Consider the following 24434-nt stretch of genomic DNA (forward strand, 5'->3'; position numbering starts at 1 on the left):
CGTGGTCCAGAGAAATGCTGTGTGAGAAGTGTATGTGTGCACTTTGGTGCGCAGAAAAGCTGTGTGGGAAGTGTACGTGAGCACCGTGGTCTGGAGAAATACTGTGTGACATATATAAGTACGCACCGTGGTCCGGAGAAATACTGTGTGAGAACTGTACGTGTGCACCATGATCAGGAAAAATGCTATGTGAGAGGTGAACGTGTGCACCGTGGTCCGGAAAAATTCTGTGGGAGATGTGTACGTGTGCGCCATGGTCAGGAGAAATGCTGTGAGAAATGTATGTGTGCACAGGGGTCTGGAGAAATGCTGTGTGAGTAGTGTACGTGTGCACCGTGGTCCTCGAAATGCTGGGTGACAAGTATACATGTGCAACGTGGTCCGAAGCAATGCTATGAGAGAGATGTACCGGTGCACCGTGTTCCGGAGAAATGCAGTGTGAGAGGTTTACTTATGCACCGAGGTCCGGAAAATTGTGTGAGAGGTGTACGTGTGCACCATGGTCTAGAGAAATGCTGTGTGACATTTGTACGTGTACACCGTGGTCCGGACAAATGGTGTGTGAAAAGTGTTCGTGTGCACTTGGTCTGGAAAAATTCTGTGCGAGAGGTGCCCGTGTGCATCGTTTTCCGGAGAAATGCTGTGTGAGAGTTGTACCATTGCACCATGGTCAGGAGAAATGCTGTATGAGAAGTGTACGTGTGCACCGGTCTGGAGAAATGCTGTGTGAGAAGTGTACGTGTGCACCGGTCTGGAGAAATGCTGTGTGAGAAGTGTACGTATGCACCGGGGTCTGGAGAACTGCTGTGTGTGAAGTGTACGTGTGCACCGGGGTCTGGAGAAATGCTGTGAGAAATGTACGTATGCACTGATGTCTGGAGAAATGCTGTGTGAGTCGCATACGTATATACCGTGGTCCTCAGAAATGCTGGGTGACAACTGTACGTGTGCAACATGGTCCGAAGCAATGCTGTGAGAGAGATGTACCTGTGCACCGTGTTCGGGAGAAATGCTGTGCGAGAAGTGTACGTGTGCACCCTGGTCCGGAAAAATACTGTGGGACATGTGTACGTGTGCGCCATGGTCAGGAGAGAAATGCTGTGTGAGAAGTGTACCTGCGCACCGTGGCAGGGAGAAATGCTGTGTGAGAAATGTCCATGTGCACCGTCATCTTTAGAAATGCTGTGTGAGATGTGTACGTGTGCACAGTGTTCCGGAGAAATGCTGTGAGAGGTGTACGTATGCACCATGGTCAGGATAAATGCTGTATGAATATTGTACGTTTGCACAGGGGTCTTTAGAAATGCTGTGTGTGAAGTGTTAATTTGCATCGGGGTCTGGAGAAATGAAGTGTGAGAAATGTACCAGTGTACCGAGGTTAGGAGAAAGGCTATGTGAGATGTGTACATGTGCACCTTTGTGCGGAGAAATGCTGTGCGAGAAATGTACGTATACACCATGCTCCTGGGAAATGCTGTGTGAGAAGTGTACATGTGCACTGTGGTCCGGAGGAATGATGTTTGATATTTGTACCTGTACACCGTGGTCCAGAGAAAAGCTGTGTGTGAAGTGTACGTGTGGACCATGTTCCGGAGAAATGCTGTGAGAGAGGTATAATATTGCACCGTGGTCAGGAGAAATGCTGTATGAGAACTGTACGTGTGCACCGGTCTGGAGAAATGCTGGGTGAGAGGTGTACGTGTACACCGTGGTCCGGACGAATGCTGCGTTAAAAGTGTACATGTGCACCATGGTGTGGAGAAATGCTGTGTGGGAGGTGTACATGGGCACCATGTTCCGGATAAATGCTGTATGAGAAGTGTACGTGAGCATCGTGGCCCGGACAAATGTTGTGTGACATTTGTACGTGTACACAGTGATCCGGACAAATGCTGCGTTAAAGGTGTACATGGGCACCATGGTGTGGAGAAATGCTGTGTGAGAGGTGTTCATGGGCAACGTATTCTGGATAAATGATGTTTTAGAGGTGTACATGTGCATTGTGGTCCGGATAAATGCTGTATGAGAAGTGTAGGTGTGCACTGTGGTCTGGAGAATTGCTGTGTGAGAAGTGTACGTGTGCACCGTGATCCAGAGAAATGCTGTGTGAGGAGTGTACGTGAGCTCGGTGGACCAGAGAAATGCTGCGTGTGAATTCTATGTGTGCACCGTGGTCTGGAAAAATGCTGTGTGACAGGTGTATGTTTGAACCATGTTCAGGAGAAATGCTGTGTGAGAGGTGTACTTGTGTACCATGGTCCGGAGAAATACTGTATGAGAATTGTACGTGTGCACCGGTGTCTTTAGAAATGCTGTGTGAGGAGTGTTAATTTGCATCGGGGTATGGAGAAATGCAGTGTGACAAGTGTACGAGTGCACCGTGGTTTGGAGAAAAGTTGTGTGAAATGTGAACATGTGCACCATATTCTGAAGAAATGCTGTGTGAAATGTGTATGTGTTAGAAATGTACATGTGCAACGTGGTCCAGAGAAATGTTGTGTGAGAAGTGTACGTGTGCACTGTGGTGTGCAGAAATGCTGTGTGAGAAGTGTACGTCAGCACCGTGGTCTGGAGAAATACTGTGTGATATTTGTACGTGTGCACCGTGGTCCTGAGAAGTGCTGTGTGAGAGGTGTACCATTGCACCATTGTCAGGAGAAATGCTGTGTGAGAAGTGTACGTGTGCACCGTGGTCCGGAGAAATGCTGTGTGTGAGGTGTACCTGTGCACCGTGGTTCGGAGAAATGCTGTGCATGAGGTGTACGTGTGCGCCATGGTCAGGTGAGAAATGCTGTGTGAGAAGTGTACGTGCGCACCGTGGTCCGGAGAAATGCTCTTTGATATTTGTACGTGTACACCGTGGTCCAGAGAAATGCTGTGTGAGAAGTGTACGTGTGCACCGTGGTCCGGAGGAATGTTGTTTGATATTTGTATGTGTACACCGTGGTCCTGAGAAGTGCTGTGTGAGAGGTGTACCATTGCACCATGTTCAGGAGAAATGCTGTATGAGAAGTGTACGTGTGGATCGGTCTGGAGAAATGCTGTAATAGAAGTGTACGTGAGCATCATGGCCCGGAAAATTGTTGTGTGACATTTGTACGTGTACACAGTGATCCAGACAAATGCTGCGTTAAAAGTGTACATGTGCACCATGGTGTGGAGAAATGCTGTTTGAGAGGTGTACATGGGCACCGTGTTCCGGATAAATGCTGTATGAGAAGTGTAAGTGTGCACCATGTTCTCGAAAAATGCTGTGTGAGAAGTGTATGTGTGAACCAAGTTCAGGAGAAATGCTGTGTGAGAGGTTTACATATGCACCGAGGTCCGGAAAAATGCTGTGTGAGAGGTGTACGTGTGCACTATGGTCCAGAGAAATGCAGTGTGAGAAGTGTACGTGAGCTTTGTGGTCCAGAGAAATGCTGTGTGAGAATTGTATGTGTGCACCGTGGTCTGGAGAAAGCTGTGTGACAGGTGTACGTGTGAACCATGTTCAGGAGAAATGCTGTGTGAGAGGTGTACTTGTGTATTGTGGTCCGGAGAAATACTGTATAAGAATTGTACGTGTGCACCGGTGTCTTATGAAATGCTGTGTGAGGAGTGTTAATTTCCATCGGGGTATGGAGAAATGCAGTGTGAGCAGTGTCTTAGTGCTCCGTGGTTTGTAGAAAAGCTGTGTGAGTGTGAACATGTGCACCGTATTCCGGAGAAATGCTGTGAGATGTGTATGTGTTAGAAATGTACATGCACAACGTGGTCCAGAGAAATGCTGTGTGAGAAGCGTACGTGTGCACTTTGGTGCGCAGAAAAGCTGTGTGGGAAGTGTACGTGAGCACCGTGGTCTGGAGAAATACTGTGTGACATATGTAAGTACGCACCGTGGTCCGGAGAAATACTGTGTGAGAACTGTACGTGTGCACCATGATCAGGAAAAATGCTGTGTGAGAGGTGAACGTGTGCACCGTGGTCCGGAAAAATTCTGTGGGAGATGTGTACGTGTGCGCCATGGTCAGGAGAAATGCTGTGAGAAATGTATGTGTGCACAGGGGTCTGGAGAAATGCTGTGTGAGTAGTGTACGTGTGCACCGTGGTCCTCAGAAATGCTGGGTGACAAGTATACGTGTGCAACGTGGTCCGAAGCAATGCTATGAGCGAGATGTACCTGTGCACCGTGTTCCGGAGAAATGCAGTGTGAGAGGTTTACTTATGCACCGAGGTCCGGTAAAATGTTGTGTGAGAGGTGTACGTGTGCACCATGGTACAGAGAAATGCTGTGTGACATTTGTACGTGTACACCGTGGTCCGGACAAATGGTGTGTTCGTGTGCACCGTGGTCTTGAAAAATTCTGTGCGAGAGGTGCCCGTGTGCATCGTGTTCCGGAGAAATGCTGTGTCAGAAGTGTACGTGCGCATGTTGGTCCAGAGAAAGGCTGTGTCAGAAGTGTACGTGCGCACCGAGGTCCAGAGAAATGCTGTTTGATATTTGTACGTGTACACCATGGTCCAGAGAAATGCTGTGGGTTAAGTGTACGTGTGGGCCGTGTTCCGTAGATATGCTGTGTGAGAGGTGTACCATTGCACCATGGTCAGGAGAAATGCTGTATGAGAAGTGTACGTGTGCACCGGTCTGGAGAAATGCTGTGTGAGAAGTGTACGAGTGCACCATGTTCTGGAGAAATGCTATGTGAGAGGTGAACGTGTGCACAATGGTCCTGAAAAGTGCTGTATGAGAAGTGCACGTGTGCACCGGTCTGGAGAAATGCAGTGTTAGAAGTGCACGTGTGCACCGTGTTCCGGAGAAATGCTGTGTGTGAGGTGAACGTGTGCACCGTCGTCTTTAGAAATGCTGTGTGAGATGTGTACGTGTACACAGTGTTCCGGAGAAATGCTGTGTGAGAGGTGTACCTTTGCACCATGGTCAGGAGAAATGCTGTATGAATATTGTACGTGTGCACCGGGGTCTTTAGAAATGCTGTGTGTGAAGTGTTAATTTGCATCGGGGTCTGGAGAAATGAAGTGTGAGAAATGTACCAGTGTACCGAGGTTAGGAGAAAGGCTATGTGAGATGTGTACATGTGCACCTTTGTGCGGAGAAATGCTGTGCGAGAAATGTACGTGTACACCATGCTCCTGGGAAATGCTGTGTGAGAAGTGTACATGTGCACCGTGGTCCAGAGGAATGATGTTTGATATTTGTACCTGTACACCGTGGTCCAGAGGAAAGCTGAGTGTGAAGTGTACGTGTGGACCATGTTCCGGAGAAATGCTGTGTAAGAGGTATACCACTGCACCGTGGTCAGGAGAAATGCTGTATGAGAAGTGTAAGTGTGCACCGGTCTGGAGAAATGCTGGGTGAGAGGTGTACGTGTACACCATGGTCCGGACGAATGCTGCGTTAAAAGTGTACATGTACACCATGGTGTGGAGAAATGCTGTGTGAGAGGTATACGTGGGCACCGTGTTCCGGATAAATGCTGTATGAGAAGTGTACGTGTGCACTATGGTCTGGAAAAATGCTGTGTGAGAAGTGTACGTGTGAACCATGTTCAGGAGAAATGCTGTGTGAGAAGTGTACTTGTGTACCGTGGTCCGGAGAAATGCTGTGTGTGAGGTGTACCTGTGCACCGTGGTTCGGAGAAATGCTGTGCATGAGGTGTACGTGTGCGGCATGGTCAGGTGAGAAATGCTGTGTGAGAAGTGTACGTGCGCACCGTGGTCCGGAGAAATGCTCTTTGATATTTGTACGTGTACACCGTGGTCCAGAGAAATGCTGTGGGTGAAGTGTACGTGTGGACCGTGTTCCGGAGATATGCTGTGTGAGAGGTGTACCATTGCACCATGTTCAGGAGAAATGCTGTATGAGAAGTGTACGTGTGGATCGGTCTGGAGAAATGCTGTAATAGAAGTGTACGTGAGCATCATGGCCCGGAAAATTGTTGTGTGACATTTGTACGTGTACACAGTGATCCAGACAAATGCTGCGTTAAAAGTGTACATGTGCACCATGGTGTGGAGAAATGCTGTTTGAGAGGTGTACATGGGCACCGTGTTCCGGATAAATGCTGTATGAGAAGTGTAAGTGTGCACCATGTTCTCGAAAAATGCTGTGTGAGAAGTGTACGTGTGAACCATGTTCAGGAGAAATGCTGTGTGAGAGGTTTACATATGCACCGAGGTCCGGAAAAATGCTGTGTGAGAGGTGTACGTGTGCACTATGGTCCAGAGAAATGCAGTGTGAGAAGTGTACGTGAGCTTTGTGGTCCAGAGAAATGCTGTGTGAGAATTGTATGTGTGCACCGTGGTCTGGAGAAAGCTGTGTGACAGGTGTACGTGTGAACCATGTTCAGGAGAAATGCTGTGTGAGAGGTGTACTTGTGTATTGTGGTCCGGAGAAATACTGTATAAGAATTGTACGTGTGCACCGGTGTCTTATGAAATGCTGTGTGAGGAGTGTTAATTTCCATCGGGGTATGGAGAAATGCAGTGTGAGCAGTGTCTTAGTGCTCCGTGGTTTGTAGAAAAGCTGTGTGAGTGTGAACATGTGCACCGTATTCCGGAGAAATGCTGTGAGATGTGTATGTGTTAGAAATGTACATGCACAATGTGGTCCAGAGAAATGCTGTGTGAGAAGTGTACGTGTGCACTTTGGTGCGCAGAAAAGCTGTGTGGGAAGTGTACGTGAGCACCGTGGTCTGGAGAAATACTGTGTGACATATGTAAGTACGCACCGTGGTCCGGAGAAATACTGTGTGAGAACTGTACGTGTGCACCATGATCAGGAAAAATGCTGTGTGAGAGGTGAACGTGTGCACCGTGGTCCGGAAAAATTCTGTGGGAGATGTGTACGTGTGCGCCATGGTCAGGAGAAATGCTGTGAGAAATGTATGTGTGCACAGGGGTCTGGAGAAATGCTGTGTGAGTAGTGTACGTGTGCACCGTGGTCCTCAGAAATGCTGGGTGACAAGTATACGTGTGCAACGTGGTCCGAAGCAATGCTATGAGCGAGATGTACCTGTGCACCGTGTTCCGGAGAAATGCAGTGTGAGAGGTTTACTTATGCACCGAGGTCCGGAAAAATGTTGTGTGAGAGGTGTACGTGTGCACCATGGTCCAGAGAAATGCTGTGTGACATTTGAACGTGTACACCGTGGTCCGGACAAATGGTGTGTGAAAAGTGTTCGTGTGCACCGTGGTCTTGAAAAATTCTGTGCGAGAGGTGCCCGTGTGCATCGTGTTCCGGAGAAATGCTGTGTCAGAAGTGTACGTGCGCATGTTGGTCCAGAGAAAGGCTGTGTCAGAAGTGTACGTGCGCACCGAGGTCCAGAGAAATGCTGTTTGATATTTGTACGTGTACACCATGGTCCAGAGAAATGCTGTGGGTTAAGTGTACGTGTGGGCCGTGTTCCGTAGATATGCTGTGTGAGAGGTGTACCATTGCACCATGGTCAGGAGAAATGCTGTATGAGAAGTGTACGTGTGCACCGGTCTGGAGAAATGCTGTGTGAGAAGTGTACGAGTGCACCATGTTCTGGAGAAATGCTATGTGAGAGGTGAACGTGTGCACAATGGTCCTGAAAAGTGCTGTATGAGAAGTGCACGTGTGCACCGGTCTGGAGAAATGCAGTGTTAGAAGTGCACGTGTGCACCGTGTTCCGGAGAAATGCTGTGTGAGAGGTGAACGTGTGCACCGTCGTCTTTAGAAATGCTGTGTGAGATGTGTACGTGTACACAGTGTTCCGGAGAAATGCTGTGTGAGAGGTGTACCTTTGCACCATGGTCAGGAGAAATGCTGTATGAATATTGTACGTGTGCACCGGGGTCTTTAGAAATGCTGTGTGTGAAGTGTTAATTTGCATCGGGGTCTGGAGAAATGAAGTGTGAGAAATGTACCAGTGTACCGAGGTTAGGAGAAAGGCTATGTGAGATGTGTACATGTGCACCTTTGTGCGGAGAAATGCTGTGCGAGAAATGTACGTGTACACCATGCTCCTGTGAAATGCTGTGTGAGAAGTGTACATGTGCACCGTGGTCCAGAGGAATGATGTTTGATATTTGTACCTGTACACCGTGGTCCAGAGGAAAGCTGTGTGTGAAGTGTACGTGTGGACCATGTTCCAGAGAAATGCTGTGTGAGAGGTATACCACTGCACCGTGGTCAGGAGAAATGCTGTATGAGAAGTGTAAGTGTGCACCGGTCTGGAGAAATGCTGGGTGAGAGGTGTACGTGTACACCATGGTCCGGACGAATGCTGCGTTAAAAGTGTACATGTACACCATGGTGTGGAGAAATGCTGTGTGAGAGGTATACATGGGCACCGTGTTCCGGATAAATGCTGTATGAGAAGTGTACGTGTGCAATATGGTCTGGAAAAATGCTGTGTGAGAAGTGTACGTGTGAACCATGTTCAGGAGAAATGCTGTGTGAGAGGTGTACTTGTGTACCGTGGTCCAGACAAATACTGTATGAGAATTATACGTGTGCACCGGTGTCTTTTGAAATGCTGTGAGGAGTGTTAATTTGCATCGGGGTATGGAGAAATGCAGTGTGACAAGTGTACGAGTTCACCGTGGTTTGGAGAAAAGCTGTGTGAGATGTGAACGTGTGCCACGTGTTCTGGAGAAATGCTGTGTGAGATGTGTATGTGTTAGAAATGTACATGTGCAACGTTGTCCAGAGAAATACTGTGTGAGAAGTGTACGTGTGCACTGTGGTCCGCAGAAATGCTGTGTGAGAAGTGTACATGTGCACCGTGGTCCAGAGGAATGATGTTTGATATTTGTACCTGTACACCGTGGTCCAGAGGAAAGCTGTGTGTGAAGTGTACGTGTGGACCATGTTCCGGAGAAATGCTGTGTGAGAGGTATACCACTGCACCGTGGTCAGGAGAAATGCTGTATGAGAAGTGTAAGTGTGCACCGGTCTGGAGAAATGCTGGGTGAGAGGTGTACGTGTACACCATGGTCCGGACGAATGCTGCGTTAAAAGTGTACATGTACACCATGGTGTGGAGAAATGCTGTGTGAGAGGTATACATGGGCACCGTGTTCCGGATAAATGCTGTATGAGAAGTGTACGTGTGCAATATGGTCTGGAAAAATGCTGTGTGAGAAGTGTACGTGTGAACCATGTTCAGGAGAAATGCTGTGTGAGAGGTGTACTTGTGTACCGTGGTCCAGACAAATACTGTATGAGAATTATACGTGTGCACCGGTGTCTTTAGAAATGCTGTGAGGAGTGTTAATTTGCATCGGGGTATGGAGAAATGCAGTGTGACAAGTGTACGAGTTCACCGTGGTTTGGAGAAAAGCTGTGTGAGATGTGAACGTGTGCCACGTGTTCTGGAGAAATGCTGTGTGAGATGTGTATGTGTTAGAAATGTACATGTGCAACGTTGTCCAGAGAAATACTGTGTGAGAAGTGTACGTGTGCACTGTGGTCCGCAGAAATGCTGTGTGAGAAGTGTACGTGTGCACCGGTCTTGAGAAATGTTGTGTGAGAAGTGTACGTGTGCACCGGGGTCTTGACAACTGTTGTGTGCGATTGTACGAGTGCACCATGTTCCGGAGAAATGCTGTGTGAGATGTGCACGTGTGCACCGTGTTCCGGAGAAGTGCTGTGTGAGAGGTGTACCTTTGCACCATGGTCAGGAGAGAAATGCTGTGTGAGAAGTGTACGTGCGCACCGTGGCATGGAGAAATGTTGTGTGAGAAATTTGCATGTGCACCGGGGTCTGGAGAAATGCTGTGTGAGAATTGTACGTGTGCACCGGGGTCTGGATAAATGCTGTGTGAGTAGTGTACATGTGCACCGTGGTCCACAGAAATGCTGGGTGACAAGTGTACGTGTGCAACATGGTCCGAAGGAATGCTGTGAGAGAGATGTACCTGTGCACCATCTTCCAGAGAAATGCTGTGTGTGAGATGTATGTGTGCACCATGGTCTGGAAAAATGCTGTGTGTCAGGTGTATGTTTGAACCATGTTCAGGAGAAAGGCTGTGTGAGACGTGTACTTGTGTACCGTGGTCCGGAGAAATGCTGTATGAATATTGTACGTATGCACCGGGGTCTTTAGAAATGCTGTGTGAGAAGTGTTAATTTGCATCAGGGTCTGGAGAAATGAAGTGTGGGAAGTGTACCAGTGTACCGAGTTTAGGAGAAAGGCTATGTGAGATATGTATATGTGCACCTTGGTGCGGAGAAAGGCTGTGCGAGAAATCTATGTGTACTCCATGCTCCTTAGAAATGCTGTGTGAGTAGTGTACGTGTGCACCGTGGTCCGGAGAAATGCTGTTTGATACTTGTACGTGTCCACCGTGGTCTTTAGGAATGCTGTGTGAGAAGTGTTAATTTGCATCGGGGTCTGGAGAAATGAAGTGTGGGAAGTGTAACAGTGTACCGAGTTTAGGAGAAAGGCTATGTGAGATGTGTATATGTGCACCTTGGTGCGGAGAAAGGCTGTGCGAGAAATGTATGTGTACTCCATGCTCCTTAGAAATGCTGTGTGAGTAGTGTACGTGTGCACCGTGGTCCGGAGAAATGCTGTTTGATACTTGTACGTGTCCACCGTGGTCCAGAGAAATGCTGTGTGTGAAGTGTACGTGTGGACCGTGTTCCGGAGATATGCTGTGTGAGAGGTGTACCGTTGCACCATGGTCTGGAGAAATGCTGTGTGAGAAGTGTAGGTGTGCACTGTGGTCTGGAGAAATGCTGTGTGAGAAGTGTACGTATGCACCGTGATGAAGAGAAATGCTGTGTGAGGAGTGTACGTGAGCTCGGTGGTCCAGAGAAATGCTCCGTGAGAATTCTATGTGTGCACCGTGGTCTGAAAAAATGCTGTGTGACAGGTGTATGTTTGAACCATGTTCAGGAGAAATGCTGTGTGAGAGGTGTACTTGTGTACCGTGGTCCGGAGAAATACTGTATGAGAATTGTACTTGTGCACCGGTGTCTTTAGAAATGCTGTGTGAGGAGTGTTAATTTGCATCGGGGTATGGAGAAATGCAGTGTGACAAGTGTACGAGTGCACCGTGGTTTGGAGAAAAGCTGTGTGGGATGTGAACATGGGCACCGTATTCCGGAGAAATGCTGTGTGATATGTGTATGTGTTAGAAATGTACATGTGCAACGTGATACAGAGAAATGCTGTGTGAGAAGTGTACGTGTGCACCGTAGTCCGCAGAAATGCTGTGTGAGAAGTGTACATGAGCACCGTGGTCTGGAGAAATACTGTGAGACATTTGTACGTGCGCACCGTGGTCCGGAAAAATGCTGTGTGAGAACTGTACGTGTGCCCCATGATCTGGAAAAATGCTGTGCGAGATGTGTACGTGTGCACCGTGTTCCGGAAAAATGCTGTGTGAGAGGTGTACCTGTTGTAAGGTAAAACATCATGAGATGGGAATGTGTAAGGAGTTACCCTGGGCAGGGCTGTAACAAGATGTGAATGCATCCTTGTACTTACAAGATAAGAGAGACATTGATGGATTGAGAGGCAGGAAGCTAGCAGGGAAAGGATAGCAACAGTTTTAGTCATTGGACAAGTAATGATATGATGATGTTCTAAGCACGTATCCAAGGGTATAAAAAAATCACCATTTTGCTGATAACGGCAGAATGCATTCTCCGACTAACATTGTTAGTCGCAAGTGTTACAATCCGGTAATAAAGAACAAAGAACCCTGATTTCGACTCAGTCTGGTGTTTGTCTCACTCATTCATGAACAAAGCAGACCTAACAATTTGGTGACCCCGACGTGATGGGTGAGTGAACACTGGACAACGGTTTCTGTTTTTTCTGACAATCATCTCAGCCGGCTGATAAAAAGGTCCAGAGAAGCCTGTTTTAACAAAATTCTCTTTTTTTTTTTTAAAATCTTTATGATTGTCAGTAAGAACTGGAGATCGGACAAATTAGACGACCACAATTGAAGGTCGCATGCCAGGATTGTAACACGTAAGTGATTACAGACAAGATAAAAGTCCTTAAGGTGTTTGAATGACATTTATTAAGTGCTTCGCAAGAAACTACTAGAGTTTAAAAGTCTTTATTGTGTTGTTGCAAAGTCCAATAGAGTGAGAAGGTGGTCTATAAACAATTGAGGACCTAAGTTTTCTGCCCTAAACTGGTTATTAAGAGGAGAAATCTCCCACGTGAAGGTTGGGCTTTGAAAGAAAACAAAGGTTCAGGCTTATTGGCCTCAATTGTATCTGAGAGACTGACTTATAAATGTCCGGTAGGTATGATAATGTCTGTACACTTGAGAAGTTAAGAATTTATTTCCCCAATTCGCCGTGGTGGAATACCACAGCAGACACTAGAGACCTTGAGACAACAAAAAAAGTACTCAGGGACGCCTGCCTCGTGAACAAGAACGACGACAGAAGGCTGCGACAGCTGTGTCCGGATCAGGTAGGAGATATTAATGAAAAAGTTGATAAACTCCTAAGAGACACCCGGTTTATTCGAAATACTTTTGATAAGTTAAATGAGGGTATTCCCAACATCACCAAGGAGATAAAGTTACGTAAATTCATAGATTGGTACAGGGAAACAGGACAAAAGTATAGCCCAAATATTTGGTTTTCTAGTTGTAATTTAACTTTCAGACCCCTTTGGGAAAACAGAGAGTGGAAAACGAGCAATCAGAGTATACAGGACAGTCCGAAGTCAATTGGAGGACAAGACTTAGAGACTGTTCCTTTAAAAGATATTAGTCATCCAGCTTGCAAGGAGACATTTTTAAAAGCAATTTTCGTTGACATAGATCCCCTAAACGGACAAAAACCTAAATTAAAACAGGCATTAGAAAGCGGTCCCGCAGCTATGGCTGTACAGTTGCCTGCTAAGACTTTTGACCAAGTTATTAAGGAAATTAATCAGGAATTAGAGGAGCGAAATACCAGTAATGTGGCATTGGAAAAACAAAAAATGCTCCGAAAATGTGTAGACCGCTGGAGGAAGAGGGGTTGGTTACCCGGGGGCACTGAGATGTTCCTAACAGGTGAGGGAAACAAAATTTTAAAACGTAGAGGCTTAGATAAGCTGGAAGAAACAAAACACAGAAGGGAAAGGAAAAGTGCCTGTTTCCAGTTTCCAGCTACGAAGTGTCCGGGTTTGCTCCCTCCCTCCCTCCTTTCACCCACCCCCCTCTCTCTTCTCTCCCCCTCTCTCTTCTCTCCCCCTCTCTCTTCTCTCCCCCTCTCTCTTCTCTCCCCCTCTCTCTTCTCTCCCCCTCTCTCTTCTCTCCCCCTCTCTCTTCTCTCCCCCTCTCTCTTCTCTCCCCCTCTCTCTTCTCTCCCCCTCTCTCTTCTCTCCCCCTCTCTCTTCTCTCCCCCTCTCTCTTCTCTCCCCCTCTCTCTTCTCTCCCCCTCTCTCTTCTCTCCCCCTCTCTCTTCTCTCCCCCTCTCTCTTCTCTCCCCCTCTCTCTTCTCTCCCCCTCTCTCTTCTCTCCCCCTCTCTCTTCTCTCCCCCTCTCTCTTCTCTCCCCCTCTCTCTTCTCTCCCCCTCTCTCTTCTCTCCCCCTCTCTCTTCTCTCCCCCTCTCTCTTCTCTCCCCCTCTCTCTTCTCTCCCCCTCTCTCTTCTCTCCCCCTCTCTCTTCTCTCCCCCTCTCTCTTCTCTCCCCCTCTCTCTTCTCTCCCCCTCTCTCTTCTCTCCCCCTCTCTCTTCTCTCCCCCTCTCTCTTCTCTCCCCCTCTCTCTTCTCTCCCCCTCTCTCTTCTCTCCCCCTCTCTCTTCTCTCCCCCTCTCTCTTCTCTCCCCCTCTCTCTTCTCTCCCCCTCTCTCTTCTCTCCCCCTCTCTCTTCTCTCCCCCTCTCTCTTCTCTCCCCCTCTCTCTTCTCTCCCCCTCTCTCTTCTCTCCCCCTCTCTCTTCTCTCCCCCTCTCTCTTCTCTCCCCCTCTCTCTTCTCTCCCCCTCTCTCTTCTCTCCCCCTCTCTCTTCTCTCCCCCTCTCTCTTCTCTCCCCCTCTCTCTTCTCTCCCCCTCTCTCTTCTCTCCCCCTCTCTCTTCTCTCCCCCTCTCTCTTCTCTCCCCCTCTCTCTTCTCTCCCCCTCTCTCTTCTCTCCCCCTCTCTCTTCTCTCCCCCTCTCTCTTCTCTCCCCCTCTCTCTTCTCTCCCCCTCTCTCTTCTCTCCCCCTCTCTCTTCTCTCCCCCTCTCTCTTCTCTCCCCCTCTCTCTTCTCTCCCCCTCTCTCTTCTCTCCCCCTCTCTCTTCTCTCCCCCTCTCTCTTCTCTCCCCCTCTCTCTTCTCTCCCCCTCTCTCTTCTCTCCCCCTCTCTCTTCTCTCCCCCTCTCTCTTCTCTCCCCCTCTCTCTTCTCTCCCCCTCTCTCTTCTCTCCCCCTCTCTCTTCTCTCCCCCTCTCTCTTCTCTCCCCCTCTCTCTTCTCTCCCCCTCTCTCTTCTCTCCCCCTCTCTCTTCTCTCCCCCTCTCTCTTCTCTCCCCCTCTCTCTTCTCTCCCCCTCTCTCTTCTCTCCCCCTCTCTCTTCTCTCCCCCTCTCTCTTCTCTCCCCCTCTCTCTTCTCTCCCCCTCTCTCTTCTCTCCCCCTCTCTCTTCTCTCCCCCTCTCTCTTCTCTCCCCCTCTCTCTTCTCTCCCCCTCTCTCTTCTCTCCCCCTCTCTCTTCTCTCCCCCTCTCTCTTCTCTCCCCCTCTCTCTTCTCTCCCCCTCTCTCTTCTCTCCCCCTCTCTCTTCTCTCCCCCTCTCTCTCTTCTCTCCCCCTCTCTCTCTTCTCCCCCCCCTCCTCTCTCACCCACTCCCCCTCCCAATCCCAATCTGTGGCGGTGCTGCCCTGAAATCCCCAGGTTGGGCAGGGCAGAGAAATACAATTTGGTTTTAATTTTGTGCCCACAATTCCAGCTCCGCATCAAATGGGATCCTGTTTTATCCTCTCTCCCTCCCTCTTTCCCGCACCCCCACCATTGCGGGATCAGGGCAGACATTGTGGGCTGACGTGTAGCTCACTCGAGGTGGGAGGGAAGGAAGGAGTGATAGTTCCCAGTGGTGGGAGACCCAATCTGATCCAGACCAGTGATCACAGGATGAGAACCTTTTAAAACCTTTGAAACGAAAGTGTTAATCTGAAGACTTTTCTCCCAGTGGGGCCAGTGCAAGGCATTTTCTCTCTCTATCTCTTGTGCTCTGTGTATACCGTGGTTCGGAGAAATGCTGTGCACCATGATCTGGAAAAATGCTGTGTGAGAAGTGTACGTGTGCACCGTGTTCCGGATAAATGCTTTATGAGAAGTGTACGTGTGTACCATGGTCTGGAGAAATGCTGAGTGAGAAGTGTATGTGTGAACCATGTTCAGGAGAAATGCTGTGTGAGAGGTGTTCTTGTGTACCGTGGTCCGGAGAAATACTGTATGAGAATTGTACGTGTGCACCGGTGTCTTACGAAATGCTGTGTGAGGAGTGTTAATTTGCATCGGGGTTTGGAGAAATGCAGTGTGACAAGTGTACGAGTTCACCGTGGTTTGGACAAAAGCTGTGTGAGATGTGAACGTGTGCCACGTATTCCGGAGAAATGCTGTGTGAAATTTGTATGTGTTAGAAATGTACATGTGCAACGTTGTCCAGAGAAATGCTGTGTGAGAAGTGTACGTGTGCACTGTGGTCCGCAGAAATGCTGTGTGAGAAGTGTACGTGTGCACCGGTCTGGAGAAATTCTGTGTGAGAAGTGTACATGTGCACCGGGGTCTGGAGAACTGCTGTGTGTGAAGTGTACGAGTGCACCATGTTCCGGAGAAATGCTGTGTGAGATGTGCACGTGTGCACCGTGTTCCGGGGAAGTGCTGTGTGAGAGGTGTACCTTTGCACCATGGTCTGGAGAAATGCTGTATGAATATTGTACGTGTGCACCGGGGACTTTAGAAATGCTGTGTGAGATGTGTTAATTTGCATCGGGGTCTGGAGAAATGAAGTGTGGGAAGTGTACCAGTGTATCGAGTTTAGGAGAAAGGCTATGTGAGATGTGTACATGTGCACCTTGGTGCGGAGAAATGCTGTGCGAGAAATGTACGTGTTCTCCATGCACTTTAGAAATGCTGTGTGAGTAGTGTACGTGTCCACCGTGGTCCAGAGAAATGCTGTGTGTGAAGTGTACGTGTGGACCGTGTTCTGGAGATATGCTGTGTGAGAGGTGTACCATTGCACCATGTCAGGAGAAATGCTGTATGAGAAGTGTACGTGCGTACCGGTCTGGAGAAATGCTGTTTGTAATGTACAGTCAGACTTGCAGCAAATTTGAAGAAACACTTAATATCCAAATTCCACAATGAAACTTGTGAAGGTTAAAGTCAATATCTATTTTAAATGCAGCTAGGAACAGTTTTAAATAACTATTCTAATAATTAGTGGAGTATCTCTTCTCTGCCACATTTTGCTGGTCAAGGTGAACATTAATAAAAGGATGTGCTTTTCATATAAAATAATCAACCATGATCTCATTGAATAGCAGAGAATGCATGACGGGCGGATGGCTGACTTCTGCTCCTATTTCTTGTGTTCTTATAAGTAAAAACATATTGCTGGAGAAACTCAGCAGATCAAACAATGTATTTCATTTAGTAAAACAGTGGTTCTCTACCTTTTTCTTTCCACTCACATCCCACTTTATGTAATCTCTGTGATGAGTAATGGATTGCTTAAGGTGGGATATGAGTGGGAAGGGAAGGTTAAGAATCTCTGTTCTCGACCCAATTGTTACTGAAATAATAAGTCAATGTGGGACGATTAAAACAGTGGTTTTCAACCTTTTTCTTTCCACCGACATCCCACCTTAAGTAATCTCTTACTAATCACAGAGCACGAACAGGTAATACTTAAAGTGAGATGTGAGTGGAAAGAAAAAGGTTGAGAACCAGTTTAGTAAAGGTAAAGATACATAACCAACATTTCAGGCTTGAGCTCGATGTTGCCAGGTTCCTATTCAGCACAACACAAAAGCAAGTTTATCCCATCGTGGCCTCTTTCAATGTAAATGGATTATTTTGTTATATGCTCCAATTAAACTATTTAGATTAAATGAGGAAACAGAGCTGCTATAATTTGATAATTATTATCAAAAGTAAATAACAGATTCCATTTGCCACTCACATTGAATATTAACATCATACAAATTCCGATTGAATAATGAGGCTCTGAATCTGCTGGACTAAAATGTACCTCTTGCCTGGAAAGGGTCATTGGTAGCTTCTCTTCTGCAAGTTCGAGTTCAAGCACTGGATGTGATGCCGAAGAATCGTCTTGTTCATTCGTTTTTGTTTGTACCTGTATATTGACAGCATTTATCATTAAATTACTCGTGCAGGAACCAAGCTACACTTCACACCATCAGCAATCACACAAATATCATCGTACGTCACTTTATGCACTGCTTTGTGAAACAGAGGAAAAAACGCATTTCCCACGAAATGGAGCTGCTATTATTTGAGTGAATTAAGTACCTTAAATCTGCTATTCTGTGGATTTCACCAAAGAGATTCACTGTAGACAAAAAAACATTTTATATAAGGCAGGCAACAATGTGCTAATAACAGTGAATGAGCAATTATTAGATTATTGGTATTTGAGAAAGCAATGGGATTAAATCACGAAATGCTTCAGTATGGTCTTATAAATGGGCCAAGAATGGACTGAATTGGAGGAAAGATAATTTTGATATCAGAGGATCTGTCAAAAGTAAACTCACTGCCTGACAGGATATTGGAATCTCTCACCATATTTAAAAATTACCTGCAGGGCTCTGGAGAAAACATTAACATGGGCCAAATATCCTTATCTTGTGCCACAAGCTCCTCTGATCTCACTCCATCACTACGTTAGTTACCATTGTGAAAGTCTTGGCTCATCCCTCACTCTCCACACTCTCCCTCTCATCACCAAGAAGAAACACAAGTAGAAGATTATGCAGTGCCATATTGAAGGACAGCTTCCTTCTCATCTGCACCGGACTCCTGAACTCACATACTAAAATGATGCTGCCTTTGCTCCAACTCATGTCTCTGAGCAACTCTGCATTTTTGTATCGTGTCTTACTAGTTGTACTGTGTATGAGATGTCTAATTGGTCTACTCACTAAACAGCACGTCACTGCATTTTCATACACATGATAATAAATGTGAACTTCAACCTCACCCAGAAACGCAAACATTATTAACAACTTACAGGGGAAGAGTGATACAGACACCCATCTCCACATTCTGCATGGAATGTTGCAGTATCCAAAGAACCCTTGGCAGTACTACTGAGAGAGGTCAGTGTGGAGGGTAATAAAAAATGCCAAGATAATCACTGGGGTCTCCCTCCACTCTACCAACAACCTCTGTGGAGAGTGCCGCTTAAAGAGAGCTGAGAGAATCATTCAGAACCCTTACTATCCATCCTGTGGTACCTTTACTTCAAGAAAGAGATACAGGAGCATGAAAAAAAACTGATCTGGGAAACAGCTTCCTGCAGGCAGTGAGACTGCAGAACAATTATAGAAACCCATAAATGATGTTTCTATAGATTTATTTTGAATCACTATGTATATATGTAGTTTGTGTGAAGGGTGCACCACGTGTTCGTGTGTGTACTATGGTCCAGAAATGCGTTGTTTCTTCAGCTTGCATATGAATATGTACAATCAGATGACAACAAACTTGAACAATTGATCACCATGAATGGAAAATAGAGTTTAATTGTCAATGACATTGGTGGGAAGCAGATAGACATCTGTGAAGCCACAGCCTTTGACTGCATTTACTATCATTTCCAAAAGTGCACACACTAACATTTTCCTGTTCAGTTCATGCACAAGAGGATAGTAACACGGTTCTGCAGAAGCAATAAGCATTTTATTCTTTGGCAAGCGAAACACAAGAAAAAAAAGCATTTAAATTATGCCTCTTCAGCCTTGACGGAGAGCTGCACACATAGAAACTTACCTTTAAAGCTAAGAGTATTATAGCAGGTAAAAGTGAATCAATGTATAATTGGTAAAAGCTACATATCGATTAGTGCCTGATAGAGGTGATGGCGAGGACACCAGCTCACTTTTATACTCCTCTGCATTTACTGGTTCACAGTCTGCTTGCACTAGATCAACAGTGCTGGAGTTAATAGAAGTTATTGGTAGAGCAGGAACCTCGGTCAAAGAACCAGGCAATGGTAATGTCAATTTAGGGGCACTTATTCGGCATTATGTCGCTGGAAATTATTCAGTTAAGATCAGCTTGGGGTTTTAGGTGAAGATCATTTTGGTACCTGTCTTCTTACAATTGAATGTACAAGTTGAAGACTATGTTTAAATCATATTGCCAAGACAACCACATCTGCTGGCAGAGCTGAAACATCTGCTGTTTACTTAACACCTCTTTCCACCTATTACAAGATGCATGTTTGTTTAATGGAAGCGCTGAAGACTTCCTGATTGTGTCGGAGATTTGGATCTGGGGCTCAGGTTACCGATGAACTGAACAGAAGTCTGTGCGGCTGCGGAGGCTGCAGGAGCGCTGGAGGCGAATCCATGGACACTCGGTGACTCTCTTTTGCTTCTCTTTCTGACTCTTATGGCAACTGTGCCTCCTTTACGCCAGATGAAAATCAATTGTGTAATTATACATTTTTTGTTTTATCACATGACAATAAAAGAATCTTGAATCTTAAAAAAGGCCAGCCAAATATAATAAACCAACACAAAAACCCAAAGCCAAGCTGCAGACTTTCAACTTGTTCAGAAGTTGCTCTCATGCACTTAGCTACATGACTTGCATGCAGCTCAAAACAAAAAAAAACTGTATTTCAACCCATACCTTTATTGGTGACTCCTCATTTACAACCTATTGACACAAGCGTCACAGGAAAGATTTGCTGTAAATGCTTATAATGTCATTGGTGAAATGTATTTGGCCATTACATTTATAGAAATGACAATAAATTCATTCAATATTGAATACAAAATAAATGCAAAGGAATTACCTTGTAACCACATCTTTCCAAGTAATTTTCTTCTTCCTTCTTAGCCAAGTCACTACGCTTGAAGTATTTTTTGATTCCTGGGATATCAGAAAGATATATTTCTTAGCAAACATCAGAACTGCTAAAATATTTATAACCGTATCGAATAAGATTTGTATAAATGATGAAAAGAAATAATGCAGTTTTAGATAACTCTACCAGCATGGCCACAGGCCACTCCACACAGCAGTCAGAAGTCCAAACACTTGGAGATGTATTGGACTGTACTCACACAAGATCAAAACTCAATTTAGGGTCAATTTCAGACTTTTTTTGGCTCTACGAATTAACTCCAGTTTTTTTAAAAAACTTGGCCCATGTCTGGTTCTGTCTGAAAGGACTAAAAGCACAAACGTGGAGAAACTCAGCAAGTCAAACAATGTACTTTATTGAGCAAAAGAACCAACATTTTGGGCTTGTGATGAAGAGTTAGGCATCTTTTTAAAGTATACGATTTGACCTACTCAGGGCAGGCGCCAAGGTGGGGGGGGGGGGATGCACTCGTGGTCATTTCCCCCCACCCCAAAATGAGGTTACGATGACCTGCAGCACAAGCGTCCCGACTCCACGGGATATGAGCAGCGCGTTTGTTACCTCGAAGGGAGGGGGAAATGTGATGGCAGCACCTGTGCACGGAGGAGGTTCAAGGCAGGTAGGCACATCTCCCCCCCGCCCCCGGTGAGCGAACATCAGATTGTTCCCGCCCCCACCCAAGGTGACCCTAATGCCCGATTAGACTTGTTCTGACTCTGGACCCGTTGAGTTTCTCCGGCGTTGTTTTTACTTCATCCATGGCGTTTGCAGACTTTTGTGTTTTACTGGTGTCTGAATTACATCAGGAGTTTGTACATTCCCCGTGTCCTGTGAGAGTATATTCCGGGTGCTCTGGTTTATTCCCACCCTCCAAACGTATAGAGTTAGTGGGTTAACTGGGTGAGACGGGTGGAATGGCCGGAATCAGCTACTACCTTGCTGTTAATTTTAAAAATATAAAGATATTCAAACGGGTCTCGGTCCAGGCCTTCACGGGTTGAATGTAAATGTAACCTCACACCTTCAATACCAAACACATGCTCCTCAGAGAGAGCGGCGGCGGGGGCCGCGGTGGCGAGGGGAGCGGCGGCGAGGGCCACGGTGGCGAGGGGAGCGGCGAGGGGAGCGGCGGCGGGGGCCGCGGTGGCGAGGGGAGCGGCGGCGGGGGCCGCGGTGGCGAGGGGAGCGGCGGCGGGGGCCGCGGTGGCGAGGGGAGCGGCGGCGGGGCCGCGGTGGCGAGGGGAGCGGCGGCGGGGGCCGCGGTGGCGAGGGGAGCGGCGGCGAGGGCCGCGGTGGCGAGGGGAGCGGCGAGGGGAGCGGCGGCGGGGGCCGCGGTGGCGAGGGGAGCGGCGGCGGGGGGCCCGCGGTGGCGAGGGGAGCGGCGGGGGGGGGACGCGGCAAGGGGAGCGGCGGCGGGGGCCGCGGTGGCGAGGGGAGCGGCGGCGAGGGCCACGGTGGCGAGGGGAGCGGCGGCGGGGGCCGCGGTGGCGAGGGGAGCGGCGGGGGGGGACGCGGCAAGGGGAGCGGCGGCGGGGGCCGCGGTGGCGAGGGGAGCGGCGGCGAGGGCCACGGTGGCGAGGGGAGCGGCGGCGGGGGCCGCGGTGGCGAGGGGAGCGGCGGCGGGGGCCGCGGTTGGCGAGGGGAGCGGCGAGGGGGGGACGCGGCAAGGGAGCGGCGGCGGGGGCCGCGGTGGCGAGGGGAGCGGCGAGGGGAGCGGCGGCGGGGGCCGCGGTGGCGAGGGGAGCGGCGAGGGGAGCGGCGGCGGGGGCCGCGGTGGCGAGGGAGCGGCGAGGGGAGCGGCGAGGGAGCGGCGGCGGGGGCCGCGGTGGCGAGGGAGCGGCGAGGGGGGACGCGGCAAGGGGAGCGGCGGCGGGGGCCGCGGTGGCGAGGGGAGCGGCGGCGGGGGCCGCGGTGGCGAGGGGAGCGGCGGCGGGGGCCGCGGTGGCGAGGGGAGCGGCGGCGGGGGCCGCGGCGAGGGGAGCGGCGGCGGGGGGCCGCGGTGGCGGGGGGAGCGGCGGCGGGGGCCGCGGCGAGGGGAGCCGCGGCGGGGGCCGCGGTGGCGGGGGTGCCCGCGGCGAGGCGGGGGGGGGGCCGCGGCGGGGGGGGGCCCGCGGAGAGGGGGGCCGCGGCGGGGGTGGGCGGCGGCCTTGGGGGCCCCGGCGAGGGGGACGACGGTGGCGGCCCCGGCGAGGGGGGACGGCGGCGGCGGCGGGGGCCCCGGCGAGGGGGAACGGCGAGGGACGACGGGGCTTGGCCCGCGGCGGGGGGAACGGGACCGCGGCGATGGGGGGGGGGCCCCGGCGAGGGGGGGGGCCCCGGCGAGGGGGGGGGCCCCGGCGAGGGGGGGGGGCCCCGGCGAGGGGGGGGGCCCCGGCGAGGGGGGGGGCCCGGCGAGGGGGGGGGGGCCCGGCGAGGAGGGGGGGCCCCGGCGAGGAGGGGGGGGCCCCGGCGAGGAGGGGGGGGCCCGGCGAGGAGGGGGGGCCCGGCGAGGAGGGGGGGCCCCGGCGAGGAGGGGGGGCCCCGGCGAGGGGGGGGGGGGCCCCGGCGAGGGGGGGGGGCCCCGGCGAGGGGGGGGGCCCGGCGAGGGGGGGGGCCCCGGCGAGGGGGGGGGGGCCCCGGCGAGGGGGGGGGGGCCCCGGCGAGGGGGGGGGGCCCCGGCGAGGGGGGGGGGCCCCGGCGAGGGGGGGGGGCCCCGGCGAGGGGGGGGGGCCCCGGCGAGGGGGGGGGGGCCCCGGCGAGGGGGGGGGGGCCCCGGCGAGGGGGGGGGGGGCCCCCGGCGAGGGGGGGGGGGCCCCGGCGAGGGGGGGGGGGCCCCGGCGAGGGGGGGGGGCCCGGCGAGGGGGGGGGGCCCCGGCGAGGGGGGGGGGCCCCGGCGAGGGGGGGGGGCCCCGGCGAGGGGGGGGGGCCCCGGCGAGGGGGGGGGGCCCCGCGAGGGGGGGGGCCCCGGCGGGAGGGGGGGGCGGCGGCCGGGGCCGCGGCGAGGGGAGCGGCGGCGGAGACCCTGGCGAGAGGAGTGGGGGGGGGCCCCGGCGAGGGGGGCGGCGGCGAGGGGAGGGGGGGGCCCCGGCGAGGGGAGGGGGGGTCCCGGCGAGGGGGGAGGGGGGGGTCCCGGCGAGGGGAGGGGGGTCCCGGCGAGGGGAGGGGGGGTCCCGGCGAGGGGAGGGGGGGGTCCCGGCGAGGGGAGGGGGGGGTCCCGGCGAGGGGAGGGGGGGTCCCGGCGAGGGGAGGGGGGGGTCCCGGCGAGGGGAGGGGGGGGTCCGGCGAGGGGGGGGGGGGTCCGGCGAGGGGAGGGGGGGGTCCGGCGAGGGGAGGGGGGGGTCCCGGCGAGGGAGGGGGGGGTCCCGGCGAGGGGAGGGGGGGGTCCCGGCGAGGGGAGGGGGGGTCCCGGCGAGGGGAGGGGGGGGTCCCGGCGAGGGGAGGGGGGGTCCCGGTGAGGGGGGGTCCCGGTGAGGGGAGGGTCCCGGCGAGGGGAGGGGGGGGTCCCGGCGAGGGGAGGGGGGGGTCCCGGCGAGGGGAGGGGGGGGTCCCGGCGAGGGGAGGGGGGGGTCCCGGCGAGGGGAGGGGGGGGGTCCCGGCGAGGGGAGGGGGCCCCCGCGGGGGGGGGCCCGGCGAGGGGGGGGGCGGCGGCGGGAGGGGGGGCGGCGGCCGGGGCCGCGGCGAGAGGAGTGGGGGGGGCCCTGGAGAGAGGAGTGGGGGGGGCCCTGGAGAGAGGAGTGGGGGGGGGCACCCGGCGAGGGGGGCGGCGGCGAGAGGGGCTCGGCGGCGAGGGGGGGGGCGGCGAGGGGAGGGGGGGGGTCCGGCGAGGGGAGGGGGGGGTCCCGGCGAGGGGTGGGGGGGGGTCCCGGCGAGGGGTGGGGGGGGGGTCCCGGCGAGGGGAGGGGTGGGTCCTGGCGAGGGGAGGGGGGGGTCCCGGCGAGGGGGGCGGCGGCGGCGAGGGGGCGTAGGCGGCGAGGGGGGCGGCGGCGGCGGCGAGGGAGCGCGCCGAGGGAGCGCGCCGAGGGAGCGCCGCTCACCGCCAGCAGCTCTCTCTCCTCCACCTGCCGCCGCTTTCGAGCGATCTCCGCCCGCAGTCCCTCCATGACAGTGCCGCACTGGTCGTCGGGAAGCGCGGGGGTCAAAGGGCGCAGCGGTGTCGCCATGGTAACGGAGCATGTGCATTGAGTGCGACGTGGCTGGGTGGGCGGACGTGCTGAGGGAGCGCCGCACTGGGAGGGAGGACCACACTGGGATGGACGGTACTGAGGGAGCTTTGCATTGGGAAGGATGAACTAACGGGGTGTTTCTGGGCGGGGATGACTGAAGGAGTATTGCAGTGTTGGGGTGGGGAGGTGTGGTGGTGTCCTGAGCTGCAGGGAGAGGTTGGGGATTTATTAGAGAGAGGAGTGGAGGGTGAGGGGGGTGATCTCAGA

General features: G+C 51.9%; 1 protein-coding gene across 2 annotated transcripts in view; it reads right to left on the reverse strand.

Moving 5' to 3' along the window:
• prpf18 (PRP18 pre-mRNA processing factor 18 homolog (yeast)) overlaps positions 1-24129 on the reverse strand; it is a 104400-nt gene extending 80271 nt beyond the window's left edge. The window contains exons 1-4 of one of the 2 annotated variants that reach the window (XM_069907584.1): positions 24039-24129; position 23026; positions 19954-20030; positions 17158-17262 (exon numbers count right to left, since the gene is read on the reverse strand). In XM_069907584.1, the coding sequence (XP_069763685.1) occupies positions 17158-17262; positions 19954-20030; position 23026; positions 24039-24104 (249 nt within the window). In that variant the 5' untranslated portion in view covers positions 24105-24129. Of the gene's footprint in view, positions 1-17157; positions 17263-19953; positions 20031-23025; positions 23027-24034 lie in introns of both variants that reach the window. The other variant, XM_069907586.1, reaches the window with a different exon arrangement.
• Positions 24130-24434: the final 305 nt, after the last annotated feature.

This window comes from Narcine bancroftii, chromosome 13 (genome assembly GCF_036971445.1).
Source record: "Narcine bancroftii isolate sNarBan1 chromosome 13, sNarBan1.hap1, whole genome shotgun sequence".
NCBI lineage: Eukaryota > Metazoa > Chordata > Chondrichthyes > Torpediniformes > Narcinidae > Narcine > Narcine bancroftii.